This window comes from Lichenostomus cassidix, chromosome 1 (assembly GCF_008360975.1).
Source record: "Lichenostomus cassidix isolate B80296 chromosome 1, HeHo_3.0, whole genome shotgun sequence".
NCBI lineage: Eukaryota > Metazoa > Chordata > Aves > Passeriformes > Meliphagidae > Lichenostomus > Lichenostomus cassidix.
The window spans coordinates 96567472-96582586 of NC_139479.1; the positions used below are offsets into that span (position 1 = coordinate 96567472).

The following is a 15115-nucleotide window of genomic DNA, read 5'->3' on the forward strand; positions in this document are numbered from 1 at the left end:
CAGGATTTTCTTTAACTCCCCAAACGTTGCTACATTATTAAAAGGCAAAAGACATTAAAATAAACCTGGAGATGAAGCATGCATTTTCTGAGCACGAAGAGTACAGCACTCGTATAAAACTGCCCAGATGCAGCTATCCTGGAATGTCAAGTGACACTGTTTCCATTTGAACCAGAGCAGACCACAAGAATGTCTAGGAAGGTAAACATGTACCTGTATAACTTACACTTACAGTGAACATTTTTGTCTGCAAGAGACTCTGTCAAATGTTGCCAAAAACCACAACATGAAAAGACCATTACTGTTTCCAGAGCAATCTCAAAAATATTCAAGCAAATACTGACCCAGATAGAAACAACATTCTTTGTAAGTCTGCAGTGAGCAATGTGGATTTTGACTTATCACCACTGAAAGGAGCATTTTCTTAAGACTGCTGCTTCAGTTTTAAGTGAGAGGCCACATGTTTCCACTGCTTCTGAACTGCAGAGCAAATAATTGACACACAGAAGGCTTGAGAAATTCAGTCCTAAGGGAAAAAAAGGAATTCTGCCACATCATGCCAGCACAACTGCTAAACAGTGACATCATTCAAAACAAATACAGATTAATCTAAATCTAATGAGAATAGAGAAGGTAAAAGAGAGAAAATTATACTTATGGGGAAAGTATACCACCAAAAAAAAAACCCCGCTTCCAAAGCTGTGTAACTGGACATTGCTGGAGAGACAGCAAGTTCTTTCAGATACAGGAAGTCTGTATTTCCTCAAGCGTCCCCAATGGGATACACTTCTCTGTATTTTCAACTCATCTCTAACCACAAACCCAAAGCACACTCATGCTGTTGCACATCATTTTATACCTAAAACACTGCCTCTCCTGCCCATCCATTGAGAATCCTGTTCTCCTGTCTCATGATCTTGTGTGCCAAGTTTTTGAACTATCTTCTATCTTTTGTACCTGCAATTTTACCTTATTCTTAGCTACCCAAAATAGCTGTGAAGACTGTGTTTGTCCATTTTCTAATCTTATTTTGCAACCTTCCACTGACTAGCTCTCCTCTGCAATATTATCTGTTGTCTTATTCAAACTTTTTCATCTTGCATTTGTGGGAAATTGGTCAAATGAAATTTCTGTCTCACTAGAACTCAGGGAACAACCAGCACCTTCTGTCTCTAGCTCAGGTTTAAACAAGTTTATCAATAAGCTTGTGCTACTGATCAGCCAAGGAAGGAACAACACTACAAAAGCCCTGTTCCTGTTTATTTCCTTCTCTTTAAAAGTTCCTGTTATTCAAGACACCTGTCTTGACAGTGATGAGGGCAATGGCACTTGGATCGCTGCCTCCTCATCTTTCATCTCTTTGGCTTCCCTTTACACTTCAGTTCACACTCTGATTTGAAGCTCTCTGGGTCAGGACCAAATCTTCAGACTGTATTTTTACACTGTTCTGGCAATAATAGGGCTCTTGGGCACTATCAGCAGCAAGAACAGAAAATCAAGTAATAAATTAAGTGGATTAACAAGGTGTTAAAACTTAGCTTATCTGAGGTCTCTTGAACTTGGAAACATTTAACTGTCAGATAAGTTGTGCATTGTGGTCTGCTTGTTTTACTGCTTCTTCTGTGAACCCAAACCACTGAGGCTGTGTCTGCTCTACCCTGAGCCAAAAAGCACTGACCACAGCAGAACCACAGCTATTCAAAGTTTAGAATATCAATTTGAAATGCACTGTTAAACTGCTACTATTGAGAAATCAATAGCCACATTTTTTCATAAATTCCAATAAAAAATAAATACGTTTGATTCCTCATCTGGAAAAAGGTATAGGAGAATTAAAATAATAATGTCTCTGACCCCAACAGTGAAAGAATTTCTATTTCCTCAGCAACTAAAAGGTGAAGGGAAATCAATTTATCTGAAAACCATAACAGAAATGCTTTAAAAATTTTAAAGTTTCGCAATGAAGAATAAAAGCTTAGAAGTTAAAATAAATTGCAGTACTGTAGAAAAATGAAAATCTAAGAATATTGACATTTTGCTGCTGATTCATTCTACAACACGAAGACAGCCACAAATCACAAATTTCAATAGTTACCAAGCCCTGCATGACTTCACTGTAGTTTTCAAATTCAGAAGCTGAAAAATCTGTTAGGCCATCTCACCCACTCTCCTCCTCAGATCAGGATTGTTCCCAGTGACATTTTGCACATTTTTACTCAGAACAGAAACCAAGTAAAAGATGGAAGGTGCTATTGAAACAAGTGAGGAATCAGGGGAAATTCTCATCAAGCATTACACAGTAATAAAATGTGGATAATGAAGATGCTATCAGATTGTGTTTTACATGCATATTTACAACCCACTGGGGGGTTACTGAAGTATCTGTAAACAAATGTAACTGCTGATTATATGCCTTACAATTTCAGTTCCACTTAACATTACTGTTTAGCTGTACATTTAACTAGCACTTTCTCTAGCACAGCTATAATGGTGAAATGGTGATCCAAGGGTGAAGGTTCACTCCACTAAAACCACCTGCTTAGATCATTCTGCTCTACCAATCAGTACAAATTAAAAAAAAAAAAAAAAAAAAAAAAAAAAATCACATCTTCTCAACTTCACTACTTTCCTGCTTTCGACACTATCAAGTTCTTCCTTGGTATAGGTAAAGCTTGTGTCAGTTGTGTCCACACAGCCTGTGAAAATGCCAGGGAGAACCTACTCCAGTCATCCAGCCTTTGGAATGCTCTCACTGGCTCCTGATTTTTGTTTTCAGAACACAAATCCAAACTGTCTTTTCTCTCATCACCCTGATACATTTCCTCTGTTAGCTTCCTTGACAAAATCAATACACCAAAACCATCCTGGGCCATCTATTGAACACTGCTGACCTCCTCACCTACCCCCTAGTCTGGATACATGTTTTAGTTCATCCTTGCAGAGAAATCAATACCTCCATTTTTTCCTTCTTCATACTGCTATTAGGACCCTTCTCCTTCCATGCACATAATCAAAATCTCATTATCTCCCACCTTGATTAATCAATCCTCCCTATACACTCCTAAACCCCACATTAGTGTCTCCAGATCCCTTCCAAACATCTTGTAACTTGCAAGGTTCCCCATTCTCCTCTGAAACATGCAGTACTGGAAAAGCTTTGCAATTGTAAAGGCTCTATTTGCCCCTTTCACACTTTCTGCCTGTGTGAGGGCTGATGATTTCCATTATCGATGTATCTGCTGCTCTCACATAGTATTCCCTCCCAGACAAGCTTCTGCAATACCTGGCATTGTCTAGAAGTTTTTTAGGGGTATACCAGCAATGTGAAAGCTGAGGAGGTATTTGAAGGCCAAGCATATGTGTTTATCTCAGCACTTGCTCTGAGGGAGCCTTTCAAATGGCTTGCTGAATTCTACATGGTGTTTTCAACAGAAATCCAAACAGCAGCTAGATGTGTGATCGAAGAGTTGAAACAGCCTAGCCATTTATTTTGCTCATGAGTTTGATGCCATGTGAATATACACCTGACTAGCTCTAAACAGAAAAAGGACTGCACATTATGACGCTTATTAGCAACAAGAAAAATAAACTTAGTTGTAGCTGCATAATTTTGTGGCGAGTGTTCAGACAGACAAATGTAACCCAACAAAATTAAAAGTTTCCTATTCACTGGCAAAGAGCAGTGGAAAAAAATATTTTCTTTCTTTTACAGTACAAACTGGACTCATTAAAACTGTCTGGTTTGGATTTTATATCTCAGCAAAATATAGTATGTTGCTTTCTGTAAATGCAAGCATAGGTCACATTTTCAAAAACTGAAAGCCAAACAGTCAATTTAAAAATAAAAATTACTATTGAATGCTTTCTTGTTATTTAAAATATCTCAACTTAAAAAATAAAAAAATGCCATATTTTAGAAAGAAAGGAGTACAAAAATTGATTACAAAAAGAAGCATATCATTCATTATGTTTAGAAACAGGAATACTGTTTTTATGATAATACTATGTTGAAAAAATCGTAAATTAATCTAATTGTTCCAATTCCCTCCTACCAATCAGATCAAACTGCAACAGAATTATTTCTTATGCTACAGTTTACCATCAGAAGCCAAGATCCAGCACAACTTGCTTTTTATTTATGCTCTAATCTTGAGCAGCATTACTTAGAGACCCAAAGTAAGGGCTGCTTTTTGCAAACAAGTGAGGGTCCAAGCTTGCCCTGCAAAATAGAGATGTAGCCAGGGAACACACAGCTGAGTTCTTTCCTGTACTCCTTCACTGCAGTACCTGAGTAGGGCTGGGGTTTTCACAAAGTCCTAGGGGCCTACCTTTAGTGGTCAGGTTAGAGAAAGATGTTATGAGTTGTTTGCAAAATCTTTATGCAGGCTTTGCTTCTAGGGAAGTGATACCAGCATATTTGCAAACTAATTTGTCATAACAGGCCCATTGTAAAGGATGTGGCTTACGGGCATAGCTGCCATATATTTCTAAAAGGATTAGAAAATAATTAATGTTTAAAAAGCTTCAGGCATTTTGTTTAACAAAGAGATTGAACATAATGCCAAATAACCTTTTTTCTCATCTGTTTGTTTGACATATATGCTGTTACATGTTTTATAGCTACTTAAGCACAATTAACTAAATCTGAGATAATAGCAAGGCTGCCAAGCACACACTACTGCTCCTTGCTTAGAAACCAGCTTCACTTTATTAGAGAAGAGCTGGGAACACCAGTAACAGTGCTTATTTACCTAGTCTGAAAGTAAAGAACCTGACCAGAAATAACTCAAAAAAATTTCCAGGCTATAGTACAAGACCAAAGACATGTACGTTTAACTGGATGTCCCCCAAACTACCTTGATTCCCAGACATTCTTGATGCATTGATGTTTTGGGCAAAAAAACCAACAAAACCCAAACATCTTACCCTCCCTAAACAAACAAACAAACAACCCCAAACACCAAAAAACACCCCTATCAAAGTACACAGGGGAGAACAAAGAAGGTCAGACGGTTTGTACTGAAGGTTCATATTTAAAGTTGCACCCTATATAGAAATTTGCATAAGCAGGAAAAAAACCCAAAGCCTAGAAAAGGCATGGCAAGAACTCTGGGGCCATGAAGAGTTTTAGAAATAAGAGCTCCAGGAGATGAGTCAGGAGAGTTAAGTGTGAGCAAGACAAAGACAAGGGTAGAGCTGAATGGTTCAGATGAAGAGATGCAGTCAAAAGTTTCTTCCTACCAACCTTGTTCTGATAAAAACTTACTAATATGTTACAGTATCCTACTGTCTGACACCTCGAGTTGTGTCATCTCCCAATGGAAACTGGCAGAACCATTGGAAGGAAACTTGAAGGAAATCACTTGAATCTCACACAGACAGTAGAAGTCAGTCAAGAACCCCAAAGAAAAATAGCCTAGAGAATAGGGGAGCTGAGGAAACTGGTTCAGATGAAACCATAGAAAGAAACAGCAGCTTGTAGAAGATGTGATCTCTAAATCCCAGTGACAGAAATGCAATTTGTAATCAAGACATCTGATAAAGGTCATTCAAGGACAGAGCCCAACAGGAAAGGAGAAGGACCATAAGGAAATTTAAATTCAGAGTTGCTACGCAAAGGGGAAAATAGAGAGGAAGAGAAAATAGAAACACTGAGCAAACATGATCATTAGTAATTTTATCAAAGATCCTGTTTTTCTTTTTTTGACTGACATGTTTTTTAAAAGCCTTGTCTGATAGAGAACCCCACATGTCACTAAGTTAATCCTTCAGAAAACTTTAGCTGAACTTCTGAAGTTATTTTGGAAACTATATTCACATTAAAATGGGTAACACGAAACATGGTTAAATTCCTTTTCTCTAACAAAACAGAGGACTGATTTAGCAACTTCATCACACTCTAGCATTACTTACATGGGAAAGAAATTACCAAAAAACACAACCATGAACCCAGAAGGCAGAAAGCTGACAGTAGGTGTGTTTAGACTAACAAAAAAACCATGGAAGTGAAACTGTTGTAAATTCACACTGATCAGAATCGATTTGCAAAAGTGCCAACCTACTACGCTGGTATTTTAAATAAAAAATGAAAGACTTATTTTAAAGAGCTGTTCATGCTCAGAAAACGCAACAGATTGTTGCAGAAATTGTTCTGCCTATATTGTGCAAGATACTGGAGTTGATGACCATAATGACTGCTCCATTATAATAAAAAATACACATAGCTATTGCCTCTGGCTTTCCTCTTATGTCACTGTTACACTTTTAAACATTCCACAAGAGAAAGTGAACAAGTTACACATCTTCTATTAGCTTATATATGTATAGTAATTTTTTTTTCCAAGAAACAAACCAAAAATCCCACATATGCCTACTTTTACATTTTCACTATTGCATTTGGTATATGGATTAAATCACATATCTACACTCCACACATTTCATTCCACTAAATATTGTAGTAGTTAGAAAGTTAAAGATGAAATAAGGAAACATACTGTCCCTGAAACTAATTTTAAGTTCTGAATTCAGACTTTAGAATTTTCATTTGTAGAACACACATATATTTTTAATTTGAAAGGACATGCATGATTTGCCATGTAGTTTGTGAAAGCAATGTACTATCTTCACCCTATAAAGGAACAAATAAACTTCATGCAGTAAGGCTGAGCATAAGTACCCTTGCCAGAGCTACCCTTATGTTTTTATTCACCCTTTGAGCAAATTAAAACATTGAAAAAATTTGCTAACAATGCACTTAGAAATTTCAGTCAATTTAAAGACTTAGATGAGAAATTATCTTCAAAACATCCACCAACCCTTATTTGGATTTGGGAAAAGTTAATTTTTTTTCATGCTTATGATCAGAAAGAAATGAGGATTTTGCAAAACATTACTACTTACTTATCTCCAAAGAATTTTCTCCAGAAATCTGCAGCATCGGCTTTGGTGATGCGAAAGTTATCACCCTGGAATTGGCCATTTGGAAAAATAGCCTTGATTTCTGCCAACATGTGGCTGAAGATGAGAGACAGCTTTGTCAGGTTTCTCCTGCAGATACAATAGGGGGAAAAAAATCACATCAAATCCTTAGAATTTAATAAGTTTAATCAATCTTTCAGTATTTCACATACTCTGTATTTGTGTAATAATCACTGTGTGACACAAGAAAAACACTGAGCTTTCAGCTGAAAACACAAAGAAATACAAATCAATGGTTTGTGTTTCCACTTCTGAGGACATATTTATCATAAGTCTCCATGAATATAAAACCACATTTTGGCAACAGAATACATTTGAGTTCTCAACTGTATATTCAGACACATTTCTTGGGCATTAAGCTTGTGCATTTCTATTTCATTTACTCAGTGCAGTAGCAAGAATTTATACTAATTGGACAGCTTATACATTAAAAAAAAACAACCAAAACCAAAAACCAATAAACCAAAAAAACCCCAAAAATCACCCCACACTCAAAAACCTAAAACTAGAGTTTTGTATGTGACATTGAACCTATTTCAGTCCAGGCTTCTAGAAATATAAACATGGCATAGAACTAGATTTACTCCTTTTTCCTATGGTAGTGTTATAAACAACAAAAAAAACCAGGCTTCTTTGCTATCATCTCATTTCCATACGTTTACCAGACTTGTATCAGTTAATCAAACATTACTTAGCTTCTGGCACAGAAATCCCATTTAGTATAGTGAAAAGAACAAAGAATCCTTAAATGCAAATAATCCTTTTGCATGGAAAAATCTGTGGGAAATGGTGAGGAGAGACGAAAGAAGCAGCAAACTTTGAGAACTTAGGCTTGGAGATTCCTTGATGCTCTTTGCATTAAAAAGGGCTATTTCCCCAGCCAATACACAAAATAGAGACTACATAGGAGACTGAGCAGTTTCTGATGAAGGATTTATATTCTACTGGAGTATTTTAATGTGTTAAAAGCATCCTATGCATGTCAAGCCCATTCACCTTTAACCATCTCAGGTACTACTTAAAAATGACTCAATTTAACAAAAACCACAATAAAATGCTTATCAATCGTGTAATTGATGGACTGTTTAAAGACATATTAAATAAATTCAAACTTATTCATAAGTTCCTAGGCACATGGAAAGATTAAGATAGATTTTTGTTTTAGTTGAACATACTTCCTGGGGTTTCCCTAAAAGAACACTCAATTTAGCACTGAAGTGGTATTTATTTCAACTAAATTTGTGAATTTAAAATAGAGATTGCTATGGAAGTTGTGTTGCAGATTTTACTATAACTTTTACTACCAAGAAAATGATGATAAAGATAGTTGTGAAAACATAAGTAATTTAAAACAAACAAAGCAACCCCTGATGAATACACTCTCCCTCCCCTCAAGACTAAGAATGGCTATAGGGCTAATTCACTCATAGTCCTCTAATTCCTTCAGTAAAATCAGATGTCTATAATTATGATGCTCCACAGTTCCTTTGCTATCCCCCTTCCTATTTCCTCTGTATTTTAATTACACACACGTGTTCTTTATTACTTTATTCCTCAGAACTCAAGCCTGATGCAGAGGAACAGCTATTTTCATGTGGCTTCCTCAGTCTGCCCTAGACCCAAGATGAAACAAGAAGCTTTCTGTACTCAGGACAGATGGGAACATGACTCAGTGCAAGTTTGAGCAGAGCTCTCCCTTGCCTGGCACAGTCAGTGTCCCACATTAATGTGCTGTGCTGCAGGGGTTCTTTTCAGGTACAAAATCACCTAATGAGCTTGCTGGATCTGTGAGGCTCGGGCCCTGCAGTAGATTAAGGGATGAAGTCACCCAGAGGTGCCATCTGGGGCACGTCCTTGCCCGGAGGGCAGTGTGTCTGTACGCCCTGTCCCTGCAGAGGCACTGCCTGGTGGGCACAGCTGCACAGGACATGGCCAGAGCCAACAGCTGGTAGGATGTGGACAGCAAATGCACAGCAGAGACACACACCCAAATGGTTCTATCTAAATCACAAAGCCTCTTCCTTCCCTCTTAGAACAGCACCAGTCACTAAATGCATCAGGACACTTTTGCTCCATTATACAAAATCGGAACGAAAGGAAAAGAGTAAAATTGTTTCTTGCTTGCATTTGTATAAACAAGAAAAAATATGTTACCATCTAAGATAGCTTCTTTTTATCTGATTGCAAAGGCGAAACTTGAAACCAACTAGAATCTTGTCTGTGCTTGAACATCTATCACAGCATGTACAAACAGCAAGAGATGGCAAATACTTGGTAATTTATATGCAGGGTATCTGGTTTTTGTCCTTAATTTTGATTCTTACTCTATGAGATCATTATCTCAAGTCCTTGTATGGTATCAAGTAGCCATGATAAATCATGCCTCAATTTTTCACTTATATAATTTTTCACTTACACATTTTTTTCTTTAGAACAGTGAAGCACATATTGCACCATTTTTGCTTAAATATGCTTATGTAATACTAGATCTCAGTACCTTCCTGAGGCAGAGATACAAAGCTCACTGATTTCAGGAATATTTCAGGAATTATACAAGGCGCACAGATGATGGCACTGGGGTGGGCCAATGACTCTCCGTAAATATGCATTTCACTTTCCTGAAGATGGCTAACCATTTCTGCAATATACTTTTGCTGTCTTGGGAAGGGCTTTCCCAGGACACCTCGAGAAACACATACACCACTTTATCAGAACTGGCAGTCTGTGCAGCTCCATTTTTCCATTTAGGGTCATTCCCTTCTTTTCCCCATATGAAGAATGGAGCAGTGTCAAAAATTTTCCATTTTACTTTCCATTCATAAGTTTAAGACAAATTAAAGACAAATTTAAGACAAATTTAAGACAAATATTTACATGAAAAAAACCCCAACAACTAAAACCATTAGGTTTGGCATTTTGGTGAATATTTCTAACAGAAGCCAAAGAGCTGCTCAATCTGAGCATTTGTTTTAGGTCTCATTGCCACCATGAGACCATAAAGAAACCAGTCTGCATCTCTTGCAGTAACAAAGACTTTTCTTCCAGTCACAGCAAAAACTGATGTAGTGGCAAAGCAACAATTGCACTGGCAGCCCGGTGGAGCAGAAGAGCTGAGCAAGATAGATCCATGCTCCAGAGAGACCCTTTGGCTCACTGCATCCCAGCAGGGGAGAGATGTCTTCAGGGATCACATTGGAGCTACAGCTCAAATTAACACCATCCAAGTGATACAGAAACAATGGTTTTAATGCCTCAGCAGCCAGCCTTCAGGGTTTAAAATTGTAATATACTTTCACTGGCAACCTGGGGCAGGTTAGAGGTGGAACTTATTTCCTTAGCTGTGGGACAGAGCAGAGGCATCTTTGTTTCTGCAGAGAATGGATTTCATGCTGATGAGAAAAACCTTACCTTTCTGAAATTTTAATCAAACAACACTACTTTATACAAGGTGATCATTCTCCAGCATATAATAGCTACTGTGGTAAAGTAAATCAATATTTAAACAGTAAATGATGTTGTATCAACTGCATTTTCTGCAACGCACAGTGTATCATCCATATTACTTGCAACATACTCAACAACCTCCTAGCTGATGTTTTTCCTACGATTCAAGCTTAGATTTTGCTACCTTCCCCTCACCAAATCAAACTAATACCATACAGGTCAAATCCCTTGTAGAACTTGATTTCTAAAGTATCATTTTATCAGTCATAGTCTATGATTTGTTGCCAAAGATGTTTGCACATGACAGATCTACTGAAGAACCAACATGTTCTGAATCAACCCCAGAACACCTAAGATACAAAAATCAAAAACCAAATTTTTATTTATTGAAAACTTTAAAGATCTATTGAATCAGTAAGCATTTTTTGGCTAATCAGAAAGATGCATTTTTTAATTCCAAAATTAATCTGTCTTTTGAAGTTATACATCATCAGCAAGATTTCCAAATAGAGAGAGCAAAGCCTAAAGACAAGAATTTATTCACTTCTCGGCAAATTACTATATTCTGAATCAGTTTTCTCTTCAACTGTCAGGAGTGGGGTCAGGCTAGACAATACTGCAAAGATTTAATAACTGAAGGATTTTTCAAACATCAAGCATATTCAGTTTGAAAACAGGGCTTGATAATGGAGATACTACAACATACCAGCCAAACCAGAACAGCAGCAGCTGAGCAGCAGGAGGTCTGAAGCAGTACTACCCTCCTGGATCTACTGAACAGCAAAGTGGAACCTGATCAGCATGCAATAACACAGGTTTTGGCCGTGTCAACTCTGTAATCACTGTATTACTTGCAGGAAGGCAGTGTGGTCCAGCAAACAGGACTGGACAGGGAATTAGGCAGTGTCACTTCCTTTCTGCCACTGGCCTGAATTATGAGGTGGGAGGAACACCTGAGCCCTGCAGTTACTGCCTGTGTACAGAGATGAACAGAGCAAAACGCTCAGACAGCTCCAAACTTGGAGAGCTCTGAACAAAAACGCATGGCAGATCCAGCCTGTGCATAAATACATAAAGCAAAGCATCCATCTGTGTCCTGATCCTCCAGAATTACTGGATGTCACAGACAATAACCAAGACAAAGTCATTTTAAAAATAGATACTTGTTACGCCTGCAACAACTTGAAAATGTATAAACCTACCTACGTACTACATGCATATATAATTTCTAATTTCATGCCTATACATTACTGTGCCCATGAAAAAAAATATTTTCATTTGACAACTACAAATATTTTAAAAAAAAACCCAAAAAAACCCAACCCAGTCTGGAAGAGAAGTCTGAAAGCATATTTCTGCCGTTATTCATGTCATTCTAAAAAATTAGGTTATTGCTGGATTTCCTTCTTCATTGCATCTAGTAAGTGTTTAATCTTTCTGCATCCTCACAGACGCACTTTGCTAAACAATCACCCACTGTAATAACCAATACACCAACTTTCCAAGCTCATAATATATAACTCAATCACCTGGCACAGAAAAACAGTCTTTAGAGTTAGAATAAAATCTGTTTGACAGCTAAGATCATTTTCCAGATAGATCTGACACAAAAGTACACCAAACTACTGCTAAATAACAGATAATTCCTCTATAATTGTTACACAGAATAATCATACAAAGACAGCTTTCTTAGCTGGCATAACTGCAAATCATAACTGCGTAGGATCTAAGATGAAAGAAAGTTTGAAATATGAATTTCATAAGGTGAACTGTTTATTTTGACTTCTAAAAATCCATCCCCCCCAAATATTAAAGCTTTAAAATCCAAAGCATATGTAAAGGGCTCATTTCCCATAATTAGCTCTATTCAAAACAGATTTCTGATCCATATGCTCACGTTGTGGTAAAACACAAGGATCCTACAAAATGCATGTTATTAATCCAAAGGAGTAGAATAGTCTTGTGATTCAGGTACAAAAGATGGAAGACTCATGTTCTGAGCTCTGTCACTCCACTCTTCCAGAGTTCAGAATGTACATTTTGTGACTCAGGTTTCCATTATGTGAAAAAAGCTCTTTACAAATCATTTTCCATTTTTAGTTTGCCGCCATAAGGAAAATCATAGGTGCCCATAAAGCCCTGTGACAGATCATACTTCTGCCATTAACTACTGTCAAATGACTCAAACAAGAGTGCACTAAGTCCAGGACAAAACACAGAAGATAAATTCTGAAGAAATATGAGAATTTTTGAAGATCTCCAGAACACACAGGAACAGAACTAAAAATTATATATGCTGCTAGTAGTTCACTCTTGATAATGTAGTATAACCCTGACTCATTTATCTCCCTTCCTGTTATAGAACTTCCCTTTTCAGAGACAGGAAACATAGGAAAAAGAATTAGTAAAAAAAAAAAAAAAAAAAACCAGAAAAAAACCCCAACAAAAAAAATCCCACTCTTCCAAACCTCCCCCCAAACAGTAACAACCCACAAAAAGAAAAAAAACAAAAACCACAACACTTCTTTTTCAGAAATCTGCAGGTGTAGAATGCAGTCAGATAATCTTAATAACGGAGCATTCCTTAACATTTCAGAGGAAGAAAAGGAATCCAAAGGTTCCTGTCAACACGCTGGCAGAGGAAAAAAAATGCCTACCATCCTATTTGGCAATCAGATCAACTCTGCTTCTGTGCAATGATTATTTTTAAAAGCTATATAAGGACAGGGTATTGTTCAGGGACCAAAGTATATGAGCCTATTCTTGGGATGAAATGTCCCTGGGACTAAGAATAATCATGAGCTCTATTTCCTACTTGTGCCGCTGACTCATGGAAGGAACACATACAACTCAACTTTGCTGTACTTCAGTATTCCTCATCTGTAAGCTGCCCCACAAAATCTAAAAACCTGCCTTAAACATGGCAAGGTTCAGTCAGTAAATAAATTTATTGTATGTTAAATATAAACAAGTACAAAATTGTAAGAAACGAACTGGAAGCAACTATTACTTTTCTTTGACTCCTGGAAGAGCTGGGTTTATTATGAGTAGGAAAGCAGCATCCTTCCTTGAATGCCTTTTCATCAGCCTCTTTGTGACAGTTAAAAGGAGTATTGTGCAAGTCTGTACTATTCACAATGGATACTAAAAGGAAGAAATGGCAGATTTTGGGCAAGGATGTTTGGGAAAACAAAAAGCTGATTCTAATGTTACCTTGAATTTTCCTCCATCTTTTTCTCTCTTTAGAAATCATTCTACATTGATACACCAACTTCCACCAGCAGCCTGGTTCCTTTTGTTCTCATATTTCAAAAAAGACATCACAATGGAAGAAGGCACTGTTTGAAGAATTCAAAATTTCATTCCACCTTTTGAAACTGCTCATCAGCGGTCACTGCTTTTACAGCAGGTATTTCCTGCCCTATTTATACAAAAACAGAGAATTAATATACAACAGTTTAGTAAAAAAAGTGGAATATAAATACAAAGGAAGGAAGAAGACCAGGGGCTTTGCCAATCTGTGACACTCTCTACAAACTGATGAGTCTGTCTACTCACTACTCGTTCATTTGTGAACTGGCATGCCACTGTGCCACCAACAGCTCTTAAGCAAAGTTCTATCCAAGGATTATATTTGCTTTTTGCTAAACAAATGCTCCATATAGCAGCAGCCATGAACAGCTCTTGTCAGCTGGGCTTTAGGCTTTACAGCCCAAGTTTTGAAAATTTCATTACTTCCAGTTCTGTCCAAGGGGCATTTATCCACACAGATAAATGTCTCAAGGTACTCCTAAAGCATTTAAATTTCTTTCCTCACTACTAATCTGGTATATGAGGTAACAAATATAACCATGAAATGAAAACCTAAGGAGTGCTAGCAGGAATAAGAAGTAACAAAGGAAATACAGTCAGCATAAAGCAAAATGTGAGTCATCAGAAATAAAGAAAATTGTGTTGACAAGCTAAAGATTTAATAATTTTGCCCACAATTATTATCTCTAATTACTTACGCAGAGGGATAGAGGTTACAAAAAAAAAAAAACCCTCTAGAGAATGCTACTCTCTGAAAGAAATTTACATAAAACTGATCTGAATATTTACAAGTACAAATACTTTGTGAAGGATAGTCAATCCTACAACATTTTAAGTAGCAACATAAACTAAGAGCTAACAGACTTATTGATTTTACTACCAAGACTTTCAGTGGAGCTACTAGATCATCCTTACAAAATACAAAATTTAACACCCTTAATCTAATACGTATAGAGACTTAAAAACAGAGCTGGACACTGGCTGTTTACTTTTATTTGCTGCTTTTTAACAGTCAGTTGCTTTTGCATTGTGGTTCCACTCATCAGTATCAACACGTTCAAGCACAGTTTGCTTCCTCCATCCTACCTCCCACAGACATCTTTGTCTTCCGAGATCCAATGTTATTTGTTATTAACTGAACACTGACTTCAGTCTAAAGCCTAATATTTGTGTGTATAAACAAAACCGAAGTTGTCACAAAATTCCCCAGGAACAACAGTAAACTCCATCTTTGAAAAGCTGAATTAATTCACTAAATACACAAATACATAAAACTTGTTGAAAACATGAATGAATATGAAACATGGAAGACTGAATTAGCATCCTTTCAAAGCCTTCCAAAGTCTTCTTCAAGTGGAAGAAATATTCAAAACATGTGGCC

At 37.1% G+C, this 15115-nt stretch overlaps 1 protein-coding gene across 3 annotated transcripts in view; it reads right to left on the bottom strand.

The window, feature by feature from the left end:
* Positions 1-15115, bottom strand: part of CBLB (Cbl proto-oncogene B) — a 127358-nt gene that overhangs the window by 52653 nt on the left and 59590 nt on the right. For all 3 annotated transcript variants that reach the window (XM_085072640.1, XM_085072622.1, XM_085072630.1), the window contains exon 4: positions 6901-7047. In XM_085072640.1, coding sequence (XP_084928766.1) covers positions 6901-7047 — 147 coding nt within the window. The remainder of the gene's footprint in view (positions 1-6900; positions 7048-15115) is intronic.